This window comes from Hypanus sabinus, chromosome 4 (assembly GCF_030144855.1).
Source record: "Hypanus sabinus isolate sHypSab1 chromosome 4, sHypSab1.hap1, whole genome shotgun sequence".
In the NCBI taxonomy this organism is placed as follows: domain Eukaryota; kingdom Metazoa; phylum Chordata; class Chondrichthyes; order Myliobatiformes; family Dasyatidae; genus Hypanus; species Hypanus sabinus.
The window spans coordinates 169,120,790-169,145,615 of NC_082709.1; the positions used below are offsets into that span (position 1 = coordinate 169,120,790).

The window sequence follows — 24,826 nt, forward strand, 5'->3', positions numbered from 1 at the left end:
GGAATGGAGAGAGTTGGTAGACCACTGGATGGAGTGGACTTGGAGCGAGGGTCAGACGAAGTCGATGGTGGACGACCGGCTTATCACTGACCTCCAACTTTGCATAATAGGCCATTTCATAAGATTGGGCCTTTTTCTTTTTTTTCATTTTCTTTACTAGCCATATAATCAAAGTAAAAATTGTAAAACTTAGTCGTTTAATTGCATATTGTATACTGTTTGTTATTTTGGGGTGCTGATTTGTAACAGGGGACACACCTCACAGCATCCACCCAAATGAGATTTCTTAAGTTTGGCCGGGCTGGGGTCTATCATCCCTATATGAAGCTGCAAGCTGAAGTATGAGTTACATCTATATGATCAAGCTTTTCAGTCAATTGCAAGTCATCCCTACAATCACCAAGGTCCTCTTCCATAGTGAATACTGAAGCAAAGTATTCATTAAGTACCTCCGCTACCTCCTCTGGTTCCAAAAACATTTTTCCACTTGTTTGGTCCTATTCTGTCACGTCTTATCCTCTTGCTCGTCACATACTTGTAGAATGCCTTGAGGTTTTCCTTAATCCTGCTCGCCAAGGCCTTCTCATGGCCCCCACTGGCTCTACTAATTTCATTCTTAATCTTCTTCCTGCTAGCCTTATAATTTTCCAGATCTCTATCATTACCTAGTTTTTTGAACCTTTCATGAGCTTTTCATTTCTTCTTGATAGATTTATAACAGCCTTTGTACACCATGGTTCCTGTACCCCACCATCCTATCTCTGTCTCATTGGACCATACCTATGCAGAATGCCACTCAAATATCTCCTGAACATTTGCTACATTTCTGCCATACATTTCCCGGAGAACATCTGCTCCCGATTTATGCTTCCAAGTTCCCGTCTGATTGCTTCAATTAAATACCCCTTAAGTAATACTCCTTACTCCAATTAAATGCTTTCCTAACTTGTCTGTTCCTATCCCTCTCTAATGCTATCATAAAGGAGATACAATGCTCTCCCACTGAAAGACCTGACACCTGACCAGGTTTGTTTCCCAATACCAAATCAAGTACATTCTCTCCTCTTGTAGGCTTATCTACATATTGTGTCAAGAACCCTTCCTGAACACACCTCACAAACTCCACCCCATCTAAACCCCTCACTTTAGGGATATGCCAATCAATATCGGGGAAATTAAAATCTCCCGTTACGACAAACGTTATTATTACACCGTTCCAGAATCTATTTCCCTATCTGCTCCTCAATGTCTCTATTACTATTGGGTGGTCTATAAAAAACACCCAGTAGTTATTGACACCTTCCTGTTTCTAACTTGCACCCACAGAGACTCTGTAGACAATCCCTCTATGTCTTCCTCCTTTTCTGCAGTTGTGACACTATCTCTGGTATTATTTCCTTATTTCCTGTTTGTTCAAACTACAAATGTGTTGAAGTTAATCCACCTCCTCCTGACACTGTTGGCATTTTCCACAGCAGCTTTCTTTTTGACTAAGTCCATACTTCTTGTTAGCGTAATTATTTTTGTAAAGTAAGTCATTTTTCAAACTCAGTGGCGTAGCTTGTTTTTTGTACACTAGCGGGTGGCATGTAGCAGTTAGCAGGCAGTGTAATGCTTTACAGCACTAGTGATCAGAAGACTGGAGTGCCCTTCTCACTGCTGTCTGTGAGGAGTTTGTGTGTTTTCCCTTGACTGTGTGGGATTCCTTTGGCTGCTCCAGTTTCTTTCCATATTCCAAAGACATGTAGGTCAGGGTTAGTTGTGGCCATGCTCTGTTAGCACCAGAAGCATGGTTATAATTATGTACTGCTCGCCAGCACATCCTCGGATTGCGTTGGTCATTGACATAAAGATGCATTTCACTGTATGTTTCAATGTACACCTGATAAAACAAGAGAAATCTACAAGATTGGCTTTATTTAAGTTCTTCAGATATTAGGTAACAGCTGTCGGGACTTCCAAAGTGCTGCAATATTATCACCTCCAAGAACTCTGGCTGGCTCAAGCTGGAGCTGAGCCCAGCACTGAAAGTACAGAGATGTCCCTTTGAGGCGGGAAATGAAGTAATCTAGATTGCTCAACCAGAGCACTGACCTTACTCTCAGAAATCCTTCCAAAAATTCTATTTGTGCTTCACTATTATTCAATTTATTTCAGAAACGTCATACCTGTGAGCAATAAGATCAGCAGCTGGTGAAGAGTGAGACCCAGTTTGTTTGTGGGACCATCAATTTCCTTGTGAGAAAATCTGACTGTGTCACAGATTTGAGCAACTCAGAGAACTGAATGGCAATTTTAATTCTGACACACCCAGAGATCTGGTAGCATGGCATGCAAACTAAATGATGGGGTACGTTGAAATGTTTTTAATATTATTTTATATGGTTAAAATTATATTCTTGATACAGTTTTACTTTCATTTCTTTTACAAGCTAACTGATTGTTAATATATTGTTCAGCCTGCTGTTGTTTCCTTTGGCAGTTTGCAAACTGCTGCAGTGAATGGAGCAGACAGTTCAGCTGAGCCTGACACAGGAACTGAGCCAGGCTCTGTCCAGGCTGAGAGGCCAAGGATGTCTCCTATAGGTAGTCTGTCTTTGGTGAAAAGCAGCCAAGAATCTGGATTTCCGATGGCCACACACTGTATTTATTCTTCACTTTCTGACAGTTGATAATCTGTCCAAACACAAAGGGAAAAAAATGTTTTGATATAGAAGTATGAATTCTCTTCCTCCCTGGTCCCTCATCCTGACAAAGAGGAAGAGAAATCCAATCCTTCAATCGTTATTCCCTCAGAATTACCCAGCTTTCCTTTAAAACAAAAACAGAAAATGATGGACGCACTCAGGTAAAGTCCAAGTGTAAAGAAAAGAAACAAATTTATTGTTTCATATCAAGGAACTTTAATCAGAACTGAAAAAGTGAGAGGACAGAAGACCATGGAAGAAAGGGAAAGGGGGGGAGCACCAGAGGGAGGTGATGGGCAGGTAAAGAGATAAGGTGAGAGAGAGAGAGAAGCAAGAATGGTGAATGGGGAGGAGGGAGCCATTACTGGAAGTTTGAGAAATCGATGATCATGCCATTAGGTTGGAGGTTACCCAGACAAAATACAAGATGCTGCTCCTCCAGCCTGAGTGGAGAGGTGCAGGATGAAACTAGTAAGCTTCCTGCCTATCTCCTCAGTCTGGTCCCCTCCTCCTTTCCCTTTTTCCCCACGGTCTATGCCTGTTTTAAGATGGAGGCCAGGTCCCTTAGTCCAGAGATTTTGAAAGTATTTACATATTATTACAGTTTTCATTTTTCATTATCCTTTAAAGATCGCGAATCAATGGGTCAAATAGGGTCAAATCAATGGGTCTAATTCTGCTGCTATATCTTATGGTCTAATATGATCCACAGAATAAATACCTTTGGGCTCCTTTCCCTCCCCTAACAATCTAGACATCCTGACTGGGTATCTGCTTAACTAGTAAACACAAGAGGTTCTGCAAATGCTAGAATTTCAGAGCAGCCCAATGTTCTGGAGGAACTTAGCAGGTTAGGCAGTATCTATGGAGAGGAATAAATAGTTGACACTTTGGATTGAGACCCTTCATTGTGATTGGAAAGGAAAAGCCAGAGTAAGATGGTGGAGAATGGGAAGGAGTACAAGCTGGAAGGTGATAGGTGAATTTAGATGAGGGACAAGGTAAGTGGTGGAGTGAAGTGAGAAGCTGTGAGGTGATAGGTGAATTTAGATGAGGGACAAGGTAAGTGGTGGAGTGAAGTGAGAAGCTGGGAGGTGATAGGTGAATTTAGATGAGGGACAAGGTAAGTGGTGGAGTGAAGTGAGAAGCTGGGAGGTGATAGGCATAATAGGTATAGGGCTGAAGAAGGTGGAATCTGATAGAGGAGAGTGGACCATGGGAAAAAAGGAAAGCAGGAGGGGCACCAGACAGAGGTGATAGTAACCCTTCCAGTTTCATCTTGCACCTCTTCAAATATCTGCAGTAGCAGGGTCAGGATTCATGTACCTCCCATCCCATGGCTTAGACACTGCCCAAGACTGGCTCCATTGACTTCTACTACTTGCACCCTTCCCCTCTATATCTTTAAAATTAAGTTCCTCTTTGCTATTTCATGCTGCACTATAGATTCCAGTTGGCAGCCTCCGTATGCCTCTGAGCTGTAACCTCTAACCCAAAGTCAACATTAACCGTATCTTCACAGATTATTTCCTTTTCCAGAATCCAAAGTTCCACCAATTCTGGGAGTCAGAGTTAGGAATAGGAAATGCTGAAATATTCAGTAAAGTGGCTCAGGCAGCACCTGTACAGAATGCTTCAGTACTGTCTGTATGCGTGCTTGGTTGGTTGGTAAGTGGGTACGTAAAGGGCTTGTTTCCTTTATTCCACACTCTGACCTTTTACGTTGTCTCATCTCCCTATTACTTACCCTCCTTCCCTTTCTCCTATGGTCCACTCACCTTTCTTATCAGATTCCTTCTTCTCCAGCCCTTGGCATTCGCTATCTATCAAGCTTCACCTATCACCTTCCAGCTAGCCTTTTTCCCCTTCTTCTCACATTTTTATTCTGGCATCTTCCCGCTTCCTTCTCAGTCCTGATGAAGGGTCTCAGCCCAAAAAGTCAATTATCTATTTATTTCCCTAGATGCTACCTGACAGTTGAGTTCCTCCAGCATTTAGTGTGTGTTTCCCTGAATGAGACTTGCTGATTTGTTAGTAGAGTCCAGCTTGAAGTGTTCAAAATGATCACTTGTTAGTACTACAGAATATAGCTGCTCACCTTTAGAGTCTGGGCCACTGTGGAATCGTTCCAAAGAGTGGAAAACCATTTCCTATATGCCATCTGATAAACTCCCAATTAAAACCATTTCCTAATAAAGGGGAAATAAACTGGACAATTTTAGCAGCCAAACCTTTAGTAATCTTGAAGTTCAGTTCCAGACATTCTTTTATTTGGTTTGCCATTTTATCATTTCTTTCAACATCTTTGTTGAAATGTTTCACTTTGCTTAAGTAATTCCTCCATCAGCTTCCAGTCAATATGGCACTGAGCCTGTCGAGGTTGTGGCTCAGTATTAGCTGTTGGTTTTCTTGTCTCTACTCTCTAGCCTTCTCACCATTACCAGTCAGCAGCCTATCAATCTCGAGCTTAAATGCACCTAATAACTTTGCCTCTACTGCCCCCCAGTGGCAATGAATTCAATGGATTCATCCTCCAGCTGAAGAAATCCCTCTTATTTCAGTTTTAAACAGCTCCTTATTCTGAGGCTGCACCCTCTTAGACCAGGGGTTCCTAACTTGGGGGTTCAAGGACCCCTTAGTTAATAGCAGGGGTCCATGGCATAAAAACGGTTAGCAACCCTTGTCTTAGACTTTCCTGCAAATGAAAACATCTCCACATCCATTCTATCCAGACCTTTTAGTATTTGGTTGGTTTCAGTGAGATGCTCCCCTCATTCATACTCTATCCAGTAAGGGCCCAAAATCCTCAAAAGTTCCTCTAGGACATCTCCAGGGCATCTGTGGCTAGTAATGCTACTTTTTGGGTGCTGCATGATGAACAATGTAATTTGAAGTAGGGCTGATTCAGAAATGGTTCACGTGGCTCATGAAAGGACATGCTCAGTTGAATTTCCGGAGTGATGTGAAAAGCTGCAGAGGAGGTTATCATAGCTCTTCACTCAGAGAAGATTCCACTTTAGCCCTAACCCTGTGTACAGAAATAATTAGAAATGAGAACACTTCCCTTTTGAAGGGTTGCATAATGCTTGAAGTGACCAACCTTTTCCCTTTCATAGTCCTTTGGCAGTGTGAATCCTTTGGTGCCAACAAAGACCCAGTTACCCCGGAAAGCCATTTTCCGGATTTCCTTGCTGCCCAGCCCCTCAATGTATTTCTTGGCATCTTCTGTCATCCTTGGAATAAGCAGGAAAGGCAGTTATTCAATTATAAATACAGTATGAGTAGAAAGTAACTAATTGTCTTCTTAAGAACAAAATATGACTTTTCAAGATTTTTAGAGCATAGAACATTACAGCACAATACAGGCCCTTCAGCCTACAATATAGTAGTGACTTTTTAAACCTACTCTTAGAGAAATTTAACTCTTCCCTCCCTCGTAGCTCTGCATTTTTATATCAAGCATGTATCTATCCAAGGGTTTCTTTAATGTCTCTAAAGCATCTGCCTGTATCAGCACACCTGGCAGGGCATTCCACACATCTGCTATACATTGTACAAAAACATACCTCTGACATCTCTCCCACATCTATACTTTCCCACAATCATCTTATAATCATGTGCCCTTGTATTATCCACTTACGCCCTGGGAATAGATCTCTGACTGTACACTCATCCTTTGCCTCTTATAATTTTTACCTGACTACTTCATGCTGTGATTATTCATTTTCAAACTGCTTTAAAGATGTATTTTAGTAAAGCACTATCTGAGAAGGAATACAGTAGGAAAATCTCAAAATCAGAACGTACAAGAATAACTCAGATAACCTTTGACGCTGTTCCACCATTCCACAAGACTACAGTCAATTGCATCACTTTCCCTCTCATCTTCCAACCCCTGATTTCCACAGTGCCCAATAATCTAAGAATGTCAGTCTTGAATACAGTCAATGATTGAACAATTGGAACAGAAAATTCCTAAGATTTACAATCTCTTAATAAAATTTCTCTGCAACTCAGTTTTCCACTATCTCAAGGCCAAGTCCTTTAGTTTCTGGGAGAGATGGAGTCTGGATTGGAAATGAAGTGGATAAGAGAGGGTAAAAGGACAGAAGGGGGTTATCCTAGAGAAAAAAAGAGAGTTGGAGATGGGGGAGTGAGTTATCAGGGCAGCATTAGTGTAGCAGTTAGCGTAATGTTTTAACACCAGCCAGTCAGGTTCAATTCCCACTGCTTGTCTGTAAGGAGCTTGTACATTCTTCCCGTGACTGAGTGGGTTTTCCCCTGGGTACTCCAGTTTCCTCTCACATTCTGAAGACAGTAGCTTAATTGGACATATGGGTGTAATAGAGCTGTGTGGGCTCATTGGGCCAGAAGGGCCTGTTAATGTGCTGTATCCCTGAATAAATAATAGAGTTAGGGACTTCTTACCAAAGGAGTAGGCAGATTGCCTGAGGAATGCAAAAAGATTGAACATCATGGCTGGCCTGGAAACCATTAAAGTGTGGGATCAGAGCTACTAAGATGAGGTCTCCACTGAGGACAGAGAGTTCTGCACCAGAGAGGCTGGTAAAGACACAGCAGGGGTTAGGTCAGGATCAGAAGGGGGCAGTTAATTGGAGAGCTCACTGGAGGTGAGGTGGTGGTAGGAGAAGGACATTCAGAGGAGCAAGTGGAGGGTGAGGGGTTTGGAGGTTGTGCGTGAGATGGGGAGAGTGGGGGTTAGTGACGTGATCAGTGGCAGAGGAAGAGCAGTGGGGCCCCAGCATGGATACAGACAACACACACAAAATCCTGGAGAAACGCAGCAGGCCAGGCAGCATCTATGGAAAAGAGTACAGTCAATGTTTTGGGTCGAGACCCTTCTTCAGGATTCAGGCATTTGTTTTGGTCTGCCCAGCTTGGGAAACTGGCTTTTCTATAGCTATCCCTGTTAACACTCCTTTGAAATCTCTTCCTTCAACACAAATACAACAGTTCTTCTCTCCCTCAGCTGGGATAATTCCACTTCATAGGTTGTTTAGTTCCAAATCCAGTGAATCAATAGAGTGGCATGGTAAAGTAATGGTTAGTGTAATAATATTCCAGTGCCAGCAACCCAGGCTCAAATCCTGCCGCTGTCTGCAAGGAGTATGTATGTCCTCCCGGTTATCCTGTGGGTTTCCTCCCACATTCCAAAAGGTATGGGTTAGACAGTTAATTGGTCACATGGGAGTAAATGGGTGGTGTGGGTCTTTTGGGCCAGAAGGGCCTGTTACTGTTTTGTATCTATGCATAAAACAAATACACTATATTTACTCTAAGCTGCAGAGGCCAACTTTTCCTTGGGTATGGAAATCCTGTTTATTTCAGGCATATTTCTTTTTTACTGACGAAAGCACACTTGGGATTAGAATGTGTAGTGGGTCAGGATTTGTCAATTATTATGGAGCATATCAATGGGTCACACTGATCACAGCTTTATTCTTTAACTTAATCACACGGCATAGTGGCACCAGTGCTGGACTTCGGGGCAAGAGGTCCTGAGTTTGAATCCGGTCAGCTCCCTTACACACTCTCCATCCATACGTGGGTTGAGTGCCGAGCTAGAATCTTGACCTCGTTAAAAAAAATCCTGGATGCACTCTGCCAGGTTTCAGATGCCCAAGATACGCCGTATGATGAGCAATCACCAAAAAGATCAGTGCAAAAAGCTTGTCGTGACAGCGCCCCGATGACTCCACATACACACGGCAGGGTTTAGTTACACTCACCTGCTATAACTGTCATCAAATGTTGCCATGAAGATAAGCGAACCTTCTGGGGCTTTTTCGAGAAATTCAATCATGCGCCCTGAATTATCTGCCAGTAAGATGAAAGAAGCTACAAATTCAGTTAAAACATCAGCAAGCACTGGAAAGGCAAAGCAAAGCTTGGTCCTAATATAGTTCAATGCCCGAGATAGCAGAGGATGGATGAGATGAATTTGCTGTCATAAAAATTAATCTCAGGGTGCAATGAAATTCCTCGTTCACTTCAATCTTAGAGCAGATAGTATACACAGTAATAATACAATACTGTACAAGCACAAGACAACAGAACTGTACAAAATGGGAAATGAAGAGCATCTCATAAAGCAGTTAGCAATGCATTTGATGAAGAGCAAGTTCAGGTGTGGGTGAGGACTGTGAAATGGATTGGCAACATCTGAATCAATCTTATTCCCAGTCTATAACTCAACACATTCCTGAGTCCCAACAAAGGGTTTTGGCCCCGAAATGTTGACTTTTTATTTCCCTCCGTAGGTGCTGCTTGACCGGCTGATTTCCTCCAGCATTTTGTGCATGTTGCTCAAGATTCCTGGCATCCTCAGAATCTCTTGTGACTTCAACACACCCCTAGTTTAGATTTGTTGCTTATTATCTTGTGGGCTGGCAGCAGATAAAAATTGCAACAATAACTGTGAAATCTCAGTTCTTTGATAAACCTGGACTAAACTTGAGACCAATTCCACACCCTCAATGTACAATTGGCCTTCCAAACCAGTCAGTCATAAGAATGGTAAACACAAAGTACACTGCAGATGCTGTGGTCAAATCAAGATGTACAAAAAAGCAGGATGAACTCAGCAGGTCGGGCAGCATCCGTTGAAAGAAGCAGTCAACGTTTCAGGTCGAGAAGTGGCAGATGGAATATAGTGCTGGGAAGTGCATGGTCATGCACTTTGGTAGAAGGAATAAAAGTACAGACTTTTTTCTAAACAGGCAGAAAATTCAAAAATCTGAGGTGCAAAGGGACTTGTGAATCCTTGTGCAGGATTCCCTCAAGGTTAACTGGCAGGTTGAGTCGGTTGCAAGGGAAGCAAATATGATGTCAGCATTCATTTCAAGAGGATTAGAATATAAAAGCAAGGATATAATGTTGAGGCTTTATAAAGCACTGGTGAGGCCTCACTTAGAGTATTGTGAGCAGTTCTGGGCCCCTTGAAAGGATGAGCTGACATTAGAGAAGGTCCAGAGGAGGTTCACAAAAATGATTTCAGGAATGAAAGACTTGCCAAGTGAGCAGCTTTTTTGTAAGTCATAAGAATGGTTTCCAGTCGAATCATGAAGTGCAAAAGGCAGCCATTTAACCCCTTTTCCTGTGTTAACCCTTTGAAAAAGCTACTTAAATTAAGTCCACCATTCTGGTCTTTCTCCAGAAGAAAAGAAGCGATCACCTAATTTCCTTTTAAGTTCTGGTTTCATCAACCTTTCATTTGGTTTATTCCAGATCACACTAATCTATTTCCATAGAATAAAATAAAAAAGACTGCAGTTCTGGAATCCCTGACCTTGTGCTATGCGTTCGACCTATTAATGACCCTCATGATTTTATATATCACACCTCATTCTCTTACACTCGTGAATAAAGCCTAGCCTGCTGAACTTCTGTAACTCAGTCCCTTGTATACTGGCAACAGCCTGTTAAATCTTTTCTGCATTCTTTCCAGCTGAATGAATAAAATTGAAGACAACACCCTGAATGTGGTTTCACCAACACCTTGCACAACTGCAACATAACATCCCAACATCAATATTCAATGTCTGCCCTGTGATTGAGAGAGAGCCAAAAGCTATCTTCACCACCTGTCTACCTATGCCGGCACTTTCAATGATCAGGGATCAAGGACCAAATTTATTCACCATATACATTTACATGTATTGGGAATTTGCTGTGGTGTTTAGGTCAGGGTGTGGCATGCAACAAAAAAAAACAACATTCAACAATTATAATGATAAAGAATTATGTTTAAAAAAAAGTTAAACAATGGATTGGAATAATGTTATTCCTCTCCATGCCTTGTGGTGCATCAGCTGGTTACTTTGCCCTTTCTTTAGCATTTTGTCTGTGTTTTTCTCAAGGCCGAGTTGCTATCCCAGCACGAAGGAAAGCGTGCAAGGAGCCAGCCGGATTCAAACGCGGGACCACTCACCTTGAAGTCCAGTGCTGAAGCCACTACACCACCAGCCGGCTTGATATGGTACAAAATGTACAGAAATTCATAAATACCACCACATATTGAGAATGTAAACAACATTATAAAAAGTGGTTTAAAGTGTTGGGTGTAATAGATAGAGGGAAGTGGAGAGGGTGAACTAAGAAGTTTGAAGTAAATTTATATGTTCAAAAGTTCGCTTATTATCAAAGTATACAACTTTGAAATTCTTCTTCTTCTTTGAATTCTTTTTGAAATGAATGGCAGCATGATCATCAACTCTCAAATCCTTCCTCCCTACACAAAAATACAAAACAAAGTGCAACAGGCACATTGACCCCTAAATTCCCCTCCCTACACTCAAAAAAACGAGAAAAATAGGGCGAAAAATCACAGAATACAAAAAAGTCCATAGTCCGAGTCCATATTGAAAACACAGAAAACCTGGGTAACATTCTCCAGGCACAGTGGCAGGCTCTCCCCTCTCCAGCAGCAGAGTGATCCCCCCAGCGATCAAAAGGCAGTCTCCCTTCTCTGATAGCAGAGTGATCCACTGGTGATCAAAAGGAAGTGTCCCTTCTCCAGCAGCAGAGTGATCCCCCAGCGATCAAAAGGCAGTCTCCCTTCTCTGATAGCAGAGTGATCCACCAGTGATCAAAAGGCAGTCTCCCCTCTCCAGCAGCAGAGCGATCCCACCAGCGATCAAAAGGCAGTCTCCCCTCTCCGCAGCAGAGTGATCCCCCATCGATCAAAAGGCAGTCTCCCCTCTCCAGCAGCAGAGCGATCCCACCAGCGATCAAAAGGCAGTCTCCCCTCTCCGCAGCAGAGTGATCCCCCATCGATCAAAAGGCAGTCTCCCCTCTCCAGCAGCAGAGTGATCCCACCAGCAATCAAAAGGCAGTCTCCGCTCTCCGGCAGCAGAGCAATCCCCCCAGCGACCAAAAGGCAGGCAGCCTACACTCACCTTCCGCATTCACCTCAATGTTTCAATCTCCCTTGTCGCTTTAATTGGCGAACAATGGAAGCTTTAATTGCCAAAATGGAGTTGAACATTGGCTCGTGCCCTGTCCTGCAGCTTTCTTGCTGTGAGGCTCACGCGTGCTGCCTCTGCCTGTTGGCATCCTCCCAGAGACTGCAGAGCGCTGAGACACCCGAACGATCACCAAACTGCAAATCACTGGCTCCGACAGTTCCAGAAGCACATTCAAGATGAAAAGCAAATGTAAAAGACATGACAGAAGTGAAATATGTGGTTTCAGGAGCTATACAGAAGATGTCGACCGTGGGAGCATTGTACGCAGGTGTCATCATGACTGGATGTCACCCTATACAACCTTGAGATTCATTTTCTTGTGATCACTCGATAAATAAATCTATAATAGTAATATAATAGAATCAATGAAACACTGCACCATCTTGCAAATACAAAAAGAAAGAATAATAATACATTCATAAGCAACAAATATCAAGAACATGAGATGAAGAGCCCTTGAAAGTTTGAATCCACAGGTTGTGGGAACATTTCAATGATGGGGCAAGTGAAGTTGAATTAAGTTATCCCCTCTGGTTCAAGAGCCTGATGGCTGAGGAGTAGTAACTATTCCTGAACATGGTGGTGTGAATCCTGAAGCTCCTTTACCTACTTGCTGATGGCAGCAGTGAGAAAAGAGCATGAATATGCTGTAATAGTTGATCAGATTAATTGACTGGGGAAGGAAACTTTTAAAGTTTTGTTAAGTTTTTGTTTTAATAGCCCAGAAAGGAACTTCTGGAAAAGACCGTTTGCCAAGTGGGTAGTGGAATCAATTACTTTTGCTCCTCAGTCCATCTGTTCTGCATTGGACTAATTTCCCTGGTAGCACTTCATCCCCTTGCTTATCAAGAATCTGTCTACCTCTGCCATAAAAATAGTCAAAGACACTGCCTGAATAACACATTAAAGAAAATGCAAAAGAATTTCAAACCTCGAAGAAAAGGAATCCACCTTATTGCTCAGTTAAAAGGTAACTTTATTTTTAGATCATAAACCATTAAGATCATAAGACATGGAGCAGAAATTAGGCCATTTGGCCCATCAACTCTGTTCTGCCATTCCATCATGACTGATTTATTAACCCTCTCAACCCCATTCTCCTGCCTTCTCTCTATAACCTTTGACAGCCTTATTAAATGAAGAACCTATTAACCTTTGTGTTAAATACTTAGCCTCCACATTTGTCTGTGCCAATGGATTCCACATTCACCACTGACTAGCTAAAGAAATTCTTCCTCATCTCTGTTCCAAAGAGATGTCCTTGTATTCTCAGGCTGTGCCCTCTGGTCCTAGACACTCTCACTATTGGAAACGACCCCTTCACGTCCACTCTAGCTAAGGCCTTTCAATATTCAAAAGGTTTCAGTGAGATTCCCCCTCATTCTTCTAAACACCACTGAGTACAGTCACAGAGCCATCAAACACCCTTCATATATTAACTCTTAAGTTCCTGGGATTATTCTTGTAAACCTGCTCTGGACCTTCTCCAATGCCAGCACATCCTTCCTTAGATATGGAGCCTAAGACTACTCACAATACTCCAAATGCAGTCTGAACAATGCTTTACGAAGTCTTTTCTTTTTAAAAAAGAGCAGCGAACACAAGTTCTAGATTATTCCTCAAAAGAAGACATCCTTTCTGCATACATCGTGCCGAGCACATATATGACCTCATACAATCCTGTGCAAGTGTCCTTGGCACTTATATATAGCTAGGGTGCCTAAGGCATTGGCACAGTACTATATTAACTTTATGAACACAAATTTCATGACTTTAGTAAGTGATGATAAACATGATTCTGATGTAGGTCTCTTGTAGACTGAAAGTGGGAAGGGGGCATGGAGAGGGAAATCATATTTGGGAAAAGGGGAAGGAGCAGGAAGCACCAGTGAGACATTCTGTAATGATCAATAAACCATTCTTCAGAATCAAATGTCCTTGCCTGATGACTCAGGCCTGGGCGTACCTGCACCTTTGCCACCCTCCTATGCCCCACCCATGGAATTTCATCTCTGTCACCTGTTCCATGGTGCTCCACCCTCACCATTCCCAAAATCCTTTGCTCACATCAGATTTGCAAACTCGCTTTCTGCTCCACGATGACAAATACAGTACTGCACAAAAGTTTTAGGTACCCTAGTTTTTTTATATTATATATGTGCCAAAGACTTTTGCACAGTACTGTATATTATAATGAATCCAAATCTTTTGAAATTTATTACAGTATATAAGAAAGATACTATGGGTTAACTAATGAAAGTTTTAGTTATAAGGTGGCAACTGTTGATGCCGGAGTAGATGCTACACCACTGACATGATGGAGGGGCTGTTTGTCAGTAGTCCCACTTGATGCATGTGAATTTCCAAGGACATTTTTCCTCGGGTTATTATTATGAATGAAAATCTGTAGAATTTCTGAGAGATCAGTTTATATACTGTCAAATATTGAAATGCTTACATCGAGTGGACGTGGAGAGGATGTTTCCTGTAGTGGCAATGTTTAAGGCCAGAGGGTGCAGCCTCAGAATGCAAGAGTGCCCATTTAGAACAGAGATGAGGAGGAATTTCTTTAGCCAGAGGGTGGTGAATCTGTGGAAGCCAAGTCATTGAATATATTTAAAGCAAAGATTAATAGGTTCTTGATTAGTCAAAGGTTAAGGGGAGAAGGCAGGAGAGGGATAATATATCAGCCATGATGGAATGGCCGATGGGCCAAATAGCATACCTCTGCTCCAATGTCTTATGATCTTATACCACTAGAGTTATTTTTCCAGAGATCTTGTGGTTCTTCTGCCAAAGGACTTCAGACAAGTGGGTGAATCATAAAGGGAAGACTACCTATCACACATGGAATCTGATAAGGAAGTTATGGAGAAGAGAAAGGAAAGCTGGATTTAATTGTTTTTCTTACCTCCTTCGCAGAGGTCAAAAGTACCAGACCTTATGTACTTCCCTGTCTTGGCTGGCAAGGAGAAATGTGAAGAGAAATGGTTAATTTATTAAGAAAACTGCTTTCAAATAACTCTGTATGTAAAAGAGGTCAATGACTTCTTCCTTAAATACTCTGACCTTGATTGCCGCTCTTTGCTATCTGTAATTCCCGATTAAGTGCAGCTCTTTTTGTCAGGTAATGGGAGCCAAGAAGCAAGCCTGGGTTCACTTACAAATGATTGAATGATTCGTGCTTTTACTTCAGCTCTAAGACAGTCAAGATGCACGACCGCTCCTCCCTCCCTATCACCCTCAATATGGGTTGTGAGCTGAGCCGACTGCTGTACACTCTGCCCACACATGACTAATCACCCGAGTTATGACAATGTCAAATTTGCCCAAGACACGACAGTGGTGAGGCTCAACACCAATGATGATGAGACGGCCTACAGAGGAGGTAAAAGAGCTCGAGACCTTGTGCTAGGCAAATAGCTTCTTCTTCAATAACAAGAAGGCAATGGAGACAGTTATCAACTTCAGGAGAATTTGCATCACTGACATCCTTCTTTACATCAGTGGCAGAGCAGTGGAAACTGAACAGTTTCAAACTGGGATTGCACATTTTGCACAACCTCTCATGTTCCCAGGACAAACTGCATACAATCAGGAAATCTCACCAACTTCTGGGGAGGCTGAAGAGAGCTGGACTGTGCACATCTATACTCATGTTGATTTCACAATAGAGAGCATCCTGACATGCTACATCATTGCCTGGTATAGAAACTGTATTGCAGTGAACAAGAAGGCTCTACAAAGGGTAGTCCAATCTCCCCACTGCATCACTGGCACCAGACCACCTGCCATTAAGGATATATATACAGAATGGTGTTAAGAAAGGGCCAGTAACATCACCCACCCACCCTGTTCGGAGACTGTTTGACACATTCTCATTAGGGAAGAACCTACAATCAGTAGCATCCACGCCAGGATCACAAGACTCAAGAACAGTTACTTTCCCTAAGCAATAAGCTGATCAACACCTCTACCCACTAACTCACCTCTTCACACCCCCAACCACCACTAATTTATCATTTCCTGCCAGCCACCCTATGCACAGACACTCCTGTGCTTAGCTTTACTTTATGGACATACGATTAATCTATCTATATAAGCTATCTTATGTATTTATATTAATTCTGTTATTCTTATTCTTGTGGTCTTTATCTTAATGTTTTTTTTGTGTTGCAATTATTTCATTCTTCTTTACACTTGTGTACTGGAAATTACATTAAACAATCTTAAATCGTGAATAAACAATCTTGAACATCTATGATACATACTAAATCACATTGCTGTTTTTTAGTTTAATTCAGCCTAATGACAACTCACCTTCCACAATGGCAATATTCATGCCCCTGCCATAATTATTCTTCTCACCACCCAAGAGTCTGGTTAAGAACACATTCAAAAGTGAATTCATTAGAAATAATATACTGAATTTATGTAACATTTTACTTCACTCTTTGAACACCTTAAAGTCCATTACAGCTAATGACTTTCATACTATCATAAAGTTCAAATGATGATGTTTGTATGCTTTAGTGAAATCACCTCTCATTCTTCTAAACTCAGAAGGGTACAGGTGCGATCTGATTAGTCCTTCCCCTGTGGTCCCAAGAACTAAGATCTCACAAACTTTTGATGCAGGTACCACACAGAACAGGGTCTTGGGCCAATGATGTCCGTGCTTCAAAATGCACATCATCCATATCCCTGCATGTATGTACTGGCAGGAGATACAGAAGTTGCACATCACTAGGTCCTTTTACAGTATGTTATTCCTTCTTGTGCCTTGTAGCACATCCTGTGGCAAGCTTACTATTTCTTTGGCATTCTGGAACTCGGTTGCTAGCTTGATGGAAAACGTGCAAGGAGCTGGCTGGATTTGAACCTAGGATCACTCGCTTCAAAGTCCAGTGTGGATGCCACTGCACCACCAGCCGGAGCTGGAACAGTTAGAACCTTATAACCATCAGGCACCTGAACCAGTGTGGATACCTTCACTCACCTCAGCACTGAACTGACTCCATAATCTATAGACTCACTTTCAAGGGCTCGACAATTCATGTTCACAATATTATTTGTTTATTTATCATTTGCACAATTTATTCTCTTTTGCACATTAGATGTTTATCAGTCTTTGTTATGTATATATAGCATTTCATAAATTGTATTGTATTTCTTTATTTTCCTGCAAGAAAATGAATCAAGTTAGTATACAGTAACATATACATACTTTGATAATAAATTTACTTTGAACTTTGATTTCCTGCATATTTAAGATTTGAAATGAAAATAAAATGTTCTAGATTCATGGCCAGCCAGGCCATGAATGTGGACAATGAATGTAAGAAACTCCAAAACTATAATGGACACGTTGTTCTAAATCCTGCAGGATGGCGTGTGGAGGGGGGGAGGTACACGCATGGTGTTTCAGTTCAAGGACCTTTCATCAGATGAGCTTTTAAACTGAAAAATCATATGCTTAAGTGTTAATTTTGTTTCTCTTTCCACTAATGCTGACTGGCCTGCTGTATATTTTAAGCATTTTCTACTTTACATCTCAGGAATTAATCTGGTAAACCTTCATAATCATGTCTCTCTTTCAGAAGGGAGACATAACCTGTTCAGTACTTCAAATGCAGTCTCACCAGAGCCTGGTGGAATTAAATCAAGGAGTTTGAGGAGATTTGGTAAAGATAGCTTCTTCCCCTCCACCATTAAATTTCAAAATTGTTCATGAACTTATGAATACTACCTCACTGTTTGCACTATGAATTTATCATTGTTATAGTAATTTTTCTGTATTGCACTGTACTGCTACTACAAAACAACATATTTCACAATATACGTCAGTGATAATAAACCTGATTCTCCACTTCTGTATTCAAATCCCTTTGTTATAAAAGCTAACATACAGTACCTATAAAAAGTATTCAACCCCACCCTGCCTTTAAAATGACACAACAAATCTTCACGGGTGCAGCCAATTGGTTTTAGAAATCACGTAATTACTTAAATGGAGATCTGTTTTTGGAGACCTGTGTGCCGTCAAGGTGCTTCAATTTTTTTTTTATAGTAAAAATACACCTGCATCTGGAAGATCACAACTGCTGGTGAGTCAGTATCCTGGGTAAAATTACACCATGAGGACAAAAGAACACTGCAAATGATTCCCTGGAAAGGTTATTTATTGAAAAGCACAAGTCAGGAGGTGGACACAGGAAAATCTCCAAGTCATTGGAGTACATTTAAGTTAATCATCAAAAAATTAAAATAATATCGCACAGCTGTAAATCTGCCTAGAGCAGGCCATCCTCAAAAACAGAGTGACCATGCAAGATGGGAACTAACAGACCTTACAAATGTCACTCCACTCTTTAAAAAAAGGAGGAAGGCAGCAGAAAGGAAATTATAGATCAATTAGCCTGACCTCAGTGGTTAGGAAGATGTTGGAGTCAATTGTTAAGGATGAGGTGATGGAGTACTTAGTGACTCAGGACAAGATAGGACAAAGTCAGCATGGATTCCTCATGGTTAACATTTGAGGAACGTTTGACCGCTCTTGGACTGTATTCCTTGGAGTTTAGAAGAATGAGGGGGAACCTCATAGAAACATTTCGAATGTTGAAAGGCATAGACAGTGGATGTGGCAAAGTTGTTTCCTATGGTGGGGGAGTCTGGTACAAGAAGACATGACTTGAGGATTGCAGAGCGCCCATTCAGAACAGAGATACAAGAAAAATTTTTTAGCCAGAGAGTGGTGAATCTATGGAATTTGTTGCCACGGGCAACAGTGGAGGCCAAGTCATTGGGTGTATTTAAGGCGGAGATTGATAGGTATCTGGGTAGTCAGGGCATCAAAGGTTATGGTGAGAAGGTGGGGGAAATGGGACTAAAGAGGAGATTGGATCAGCTCATGATGAAATGGCGGAGCAGACTCGATGGGCCAAATGGCCGACTTCTGCTCCTTTGTCTTATGGTCTTATGGATTCTTTAAGGGAAAATCTTTCCTGACGAACCTGTTGAAATTCTTTGAGGAGATTATATGCAGGATAGATAAAAGGGATGCAGTGAATGTTATATATATAGATAATCAGAAGACCTTTGACAAGGTGTCACACGAGGTTGGTTAACAGCCCATGGTATTACAGGAAAGCTACTGGCATGGTCACCAAGTACTCTGTAAGAGTTCATGAGTCCAGACCTCAATCCAATTGAGAATTTGTGGCTGGACTTGAAAAGGGCTGTTCACTCAGGATCCCCATGCAATCTGATAGCTTGGGCAGTTTTGTAAAGAAGAAAGGGGAACAATTGCAATGTACAGAGTGCAAAGCTGATACAGTCCAATTTACAAAGATTCAAGGCTGTAATTGCTGCCAAAGGTGTATCTACTAAATACTGACTTCAATGGGATGAATACCTATGCAATCAATTATTTTGTGTTTAATGTTTGTAATTAATTTAGATCATTTTGTAAATACCTGTTTTCACTTTGACATAAAAGAGCATTTTTCTTTTAATCGTGTCAAAGAAAGCCAAATTAAATCCACTGCGATTCAATGCTGTAAAACAATAAAACATGAAAACTTCCAAGGGTGGTGAATACCTTTTATAGGCACTCTCATGAACTCTAACAAAGACGACAAGTGATTTGGGCTCAAGCAAACTCCACTATCTGCACGTTCCCTTTCAAGCTACGCATCATCATGACTTAGAAATAAACTGCAATTTCCTTGCCATCTATTGGGACTAAATCCTGGATCTCTCTCCCCAACATACATAAAATGCTGGAGGAGTTCAGCAGGTCAGGCAGCATCTATGTTATATTGATCATGCTGTTGAGGCTGAAATATTTATAGTGCGTGTCCAGTTAAAGTTTTGCTTCATCGTTATATCCTCAGAAAATTGATGTTAGAACATCGAATGTCAAGGGAGGTGGAGACAACTAATTCCTGCCACGTGTGTCTCACAAATGTTGTTTTATATACCAGCCCAATCATACCCACCCACCTGGCTTCACCACCTGTCACCTTCTACCTCGCCCTCCTTTCTCTCTCCACTACCTTTGTATTCTGGCATCTTACCCCTTCCTTTCCAGTTCTGGTTCGTAAACTGAGGGCCTACTATGTTGGTGCCAGAAGCATGGAGACGCTTGCAGGATTCCCTCAGACCATCCTTGGATTGCGTTGGCCATTGAAGCTAAAACAATGCATTTCACTATATATTCTGATGTTTCAATGTCTATGTGACAAATAAGGCTAATATTTAAAAATCTTTGATACGTGAAATGAACTGTTTGAATACTTCTCACTGTGAAAGTGAAGACCTCAAGTGGTGGCCAAGACTACTGGACCTTAGTTCTGGTGCTCTTTAAATATTAAAATCCTGGAATGCCAAAACTTGGCTGCCAATTAGTCTGAATCTATAAAGGGATCGCCCCAGCTATCCATATTCTGAAGAGTTACGAAGCTGACGTGGCCGGGTACTTTAAGGGTTATGGAAATAAAATGAGAAATAACTCACTGGCTATTTAGGTAGTGGTTAGATCGGGACATTTCAGATTTCAATTCTGGAGCCGTTCTGTAAGGAGTCAGACAGGCAGACAGACATGCTTTATTGATCCCGAGGGAAAATGGGTTTCTTTACAGCCACACCAACCGAGAATAATGAAGAAATATAGCAATATAAAACCATAAATAATTAAATAATAAGTTAATCATGCCAAGTGGAAATAAGTCCAGGACCAGCCTATTGGCTCAGGGTGTCTGACATTCTGAGGCAGGAGTTGTAAAGTTTGATGGCCACAGGTAGGAATGACTTTCTGTGACACTCAGTGTTACATCTCGGTGGAATGAGTCTCTGGCTGAATGTACTCCTGTGCCTAACCAGTACATTATGGAGTGGATGGAAGTCATTGTCCAAGATTGCTTGCAACTTGGACAGCATCCTCTTTTCAGAGACCACCGTCAGAGAGTCCAGTTCCACCCCCACATCATCACTGGCCTTACGAATGAGTTTTTTGATTCTGTTGGTGTCTGCTACCCTCAGCCTGCTGCCCCAGCACACAACAGCAAACATGATAGCACAGGCCACCACAACCTCGTAGAACATCCTCAGCATCATCTGGCAGATGTTAAAGGACCTCAGTCTCTTCAGGAAGTAGGGACAGCTCTGACCCTTCTTGTAGACAGCCTCAGTGTTCTTTGACCAGTCCAGTTTATTGTCCATTCATATCCCCAGGTATCCGTAATCCTCCACCATGTCCACACTGACCCCTTCGATGGAAACAGGGGTCACCGGTGCCTTAGCCCTACTCAGGTCCACCACCAGCTCCTTAGTCTTTTTCACATTAAGCTGCAGATGATTCTGCTCGCATCACGTGACAAATATGAGTCTTTGTATTTCCTCCCCCTGGGTGCTTCAGTTTCCTCCCATAGTTGCAAGACCTACCAGTTAGGTTAATTAGTCACTGTAAATTGTTCCGGGGCTGTGTGTTTGCTGGGTCAGTGTGGCTTGATGGGTCGACAGGGCCTGTATTCTGCAGTGTTGTAAAATAAAATAAATCGAGGTTAAAGGACCATTGCTCCTCTGATCTCTGCAGGAACAGGTTGATTGAGAACAGAGTAATTCAGCAGACTACAGATGTTGTTAACTATGGCACATTTCTGGGAAGCAAAAAGGAAGCTTTAACATATGAGGAACAAAAGCAACCTGGTCTGGATTATAAGAAAGATAAATACTGCATTATTCCAGTGGTCACCATCACACCCTTGTGTGAAGAGTGATTGAAATGGCATCTTACACAGTCAAAGCCAAGTTGCTCTCAAGAAATCTGATTTGGACTTATCACCGGCAAGTATTGTGAAATCTGTTAATTTAGCAGCAGCAGTTCAGTGCAATACATAATATAGAAGAAAAATAATAATAATAAATAAGTAAATCAATTACAATATATGCATATTGAATAGATTAAAAATAGTGCAAAAAAACCCAGAAATAATATATATTAAAAAGTGAGGTAATGTTCAAGGGTTCAATGTCCATTTAGGAATCAGATAGCACAGGGGAAGAAGCTGTTCCTGAATCATTGAGAGTGCATCTTCAGGCTTCTGTACCTCCTACCTGATGGTAACAGTGAGAAAAGGGCATTCCCTGGGTGCTGGAGGTCCTTAATAATGGGCGCTGCCTTGCCTTTTTGAGACACCAATCCTTGAAGATGCCCTGGGTACTTTGTAGGCTAGTACCCAAGCTGGAGCTGACTAAATTTACAACCCTCTGCAGCTTCTTTTGGTCCTGTGCAGTAGCGGACTCCCCCCCCCCCCCCCACCCATCACCCATGCCAGACAGAGCCTGTCAGAAAGCTCTCCACGGCACACCTCAATCAGAAGAAGAAAGGAATCACCAATACTTACACTTCATCTTCAAGGCAGATTTTTGGAGGTTTTTTATTTTCACTGCCGCTCAACACAAGGAAGGCAAAGGATCCTGAGGGACATGCTGTCCAATGGCCACACTTATGCTGTTTTGGGAAAGGTACTGCAAATATAACGGGGAATAAAGAGTCACATCCCTCCAAACACAGTACTTTCTAGTCTGAACTCCACTAAGCAGTATTTTTATTTTCTGGGGAAATTGTACACAAGTAGGGAGAATTGTATTCAGGAGAGAAGGATAATCAGTAATAGGAGTGGGAGTGTTTTGATCACTGGAGTCGAGTATGATGTTCTAAGTTATTCCTTTAATGAAGAATGCCTGCATGTGACTTTGTTTAACATGGGGAGGCTGTACAGTCCTTGACATGTCAGGGGTCAGGGTACAGGAGCATGGAATGCAAGACAACTGCCTTTCTCACCTTCACTGCCATTATGATGTGTCACCATCTTCCGCCAGCCCTACTGCTGAGGCCTTGGTTGGATTGCTCTTTTGTCTGGAACTTCCCCCTTGACATTACCACCATGGGTGACCCTGCCAGCAGCTATACTCCAGACAGCATCACTCCTGGGATCTCAGGAACATATAAACCTCTCCACAATGACAATGTGATGACCCTCGGAGAGGATACGAGATGGAGTATTAACTTAATTGCTTCGCATTTAGTTAATGTGCCTTCAGCTGCCAAGGTTCAGAGTCTGGATTTTTTTCCCCTAAACCTTTCTATTACCCCTTTAAAATATTCTTCAAAAGTTACTTTGTTCATCAGATTGCATAGGGAAGCAGAAGGAGGCTGAAGGAATGTCATCCACCCAGGACAGGGATGTCCAATGCATATCTATTTAAATGCCCTTCAAAAACAAAATCATGGAGGTAATAGAATACTATAGTTAGAAATAGACCCTTCGATCTACCTATTCTGTGTCAAACTATTAATCTGCCCAGTCCCATTGACCTGCACCTAGCCCATAGCCCTCCAAACCACTCCTATCCCCATATCGATACAAATTTCTCTTAAAATATTGAAATCAAACCCACATCCACCATTTCTGCTGACAGCTCGTTCCACATTTTAGAAACATAGAAAACCTACAGCACAATACAGGCCCTTCGGCCCACAAAGCTGCGCCGAACATGACCTTGCCTTAGAAATTACCTCGGGTTACCCCTAACCCTCTATTTTTCTAAGCTCCATGTATCTATCCAACAGTCTCTTAAAAAACCCTATCGTATCCACCTCTACCACCGTTGCCGGCAGCCCATTCCACGCACTCACCGCTCTCTGCGTAAAAAACATATCTCCTCTGTACCTACTTCCAAGCACCTTAAAACTATGCCCTCTCATGTTAGCCATTTCAGCCCTGGGAAAAAGCCTCTGACTATCCACATGATCAATGCCTCTCATCATCTTGTACACCTCTATCAGGTCACCTCTCATCCTCCGTCACTCCAAGGAGAAAAAGCCGAGTTCGCTCAACCTATTCTCGTAGGGCATGCTCCCCAATCCATGTAACATCCTTGTAAATCTCCTCTGCACCCTTTCTATGGTTTCCACCTCCTTGCTACCGTGCGGCGACCAAAACTGAGCACAGTACTCCAAGTGGAGTCTGACCAGGGTCCTATATAGCTGCAACATTACCTCTTTGCTCTTGAACTCAATCCCGAGATAATAAAGGCCAATGCACCATATGCTTTCTTAACCACACAGTCAACCTGCACAGCTGCTTTGAGTGTCCTATGGACTCAGATCCAAAGATCCTTCTGATCCTCCACACTACCAAGAGTCTTACCATTCATACTATATTCTGCCATCATATTTGACCTACCAAAATGAACCACCTCACACTTATCTGGGTGGAACTCCATCTGCCACTGCTCAGCCCAGTTTTGCATCCTATCAATGTCCTGCTGTAACCTCTGACAGCCCTCCACACTATCCACAACATCTCCAACCTTTGTGTCATCAGCAAATTTACTAACCCATCCCTCCACTTCCTCATCCAGATCATTTATAAAAATCACAAAGAGAAGGGGTCCCAGAGCAGATCCCTGAGGCACACCACTGATCAGTGACCTCCATGCAGAATATGACCCATGCAGAATATTGGGTCTCTATAATATAATCCCATTAATGTGGTCATCCCTTTCTTATTCATCAGTTCCACCCATATAGCTTCACTGGATGAACCCTTCAGTCTGTTCTATCTGAGCACTGCACTGACATTTTCCCTGACTAGTAATGCTACCCTTCTCCCTTTAATCCCTCCTGCTGTATCATGTCTAAAGCAACAGAACACTGAAACACTGAGCTGCCCATCCTGCAACCAAGTCTCACTAATGGCTACAATATGCTGACTCATGCCTGTGCTCACCTGCCTTTCCTGCAATTCCTTTGGCATTGAAATTTACACAACTCAGAGCACGAGTGCCACTGTGATCAATCTGACTTTGCAGGTAGCTTAACAGCATCTTTCCCCACAACCAAACCAGTATCTGCTCTGGCACTCTGGTTCCAGTCCCCCAGCAATTCTAGTTTAACCCCACCCTCCTGTGCAGCACTAGAAAACCTTGGCAATGTGCCATCCAGGAATCTCATTCTCGTCCACAGAACCTCCCATTTGTTCTCCTAACCAATGAATCCCCTATCTCTACAGCTCCCCCTTCCCTACTGGCCCACAGAGCCAAACTCAGTGCAGAGACCTGACTGCTGTGGCTTTCATCTTCTAG

General features: G+C 42.2%; 1 protein-coding gene across 2 annotated transcripts in view; it reads right to left on the bottom strand.

Moving 5' to 3' along the window:
- Positions 1-2,337: 2,337 nt before the first annotated feature.
- LOC132392397 (protein FAM3B-like) overlaps positions 2,338-24,826 on the bottom strand; it is a 44,715-nt gene continuing 22,226 nt past the window's right edge. The window contains exons 3-8 of one of the 2 annotated variants that reach the window (XM_059966223.1): positions 22,081-22,204; positions 15,995-16,053; positions 14,586-14,636; positions 8,438-8,525; positions 5,788-5,920; positions 2,338-2,676 (exon numbers count right to left, since the gene is read on the bottom strand). In XM_059966223.1, coding sequence (XP_059822206.1) covers positions 2,581-2,676; positions 5,788-5,920; positions 8,438-8,525; positions 14,586-14,636; positions 15,995-16,053; positions 22,081-22,204 — 551 coding nt within the window. In that variant the 3' untranslated portion in view covers positions 2,338-2,580. Of the gene's footprint in view, positions 2,677-5,787; positions 5,921-8,437; positions 8,547-14,585; positions 14,637-15,994; positions 16,054-22,080; positions 22,205-24,826 lie in introns of both variants that reach the window. The other variant, XM_059966222.1, reaches the window with a different exon arrangement.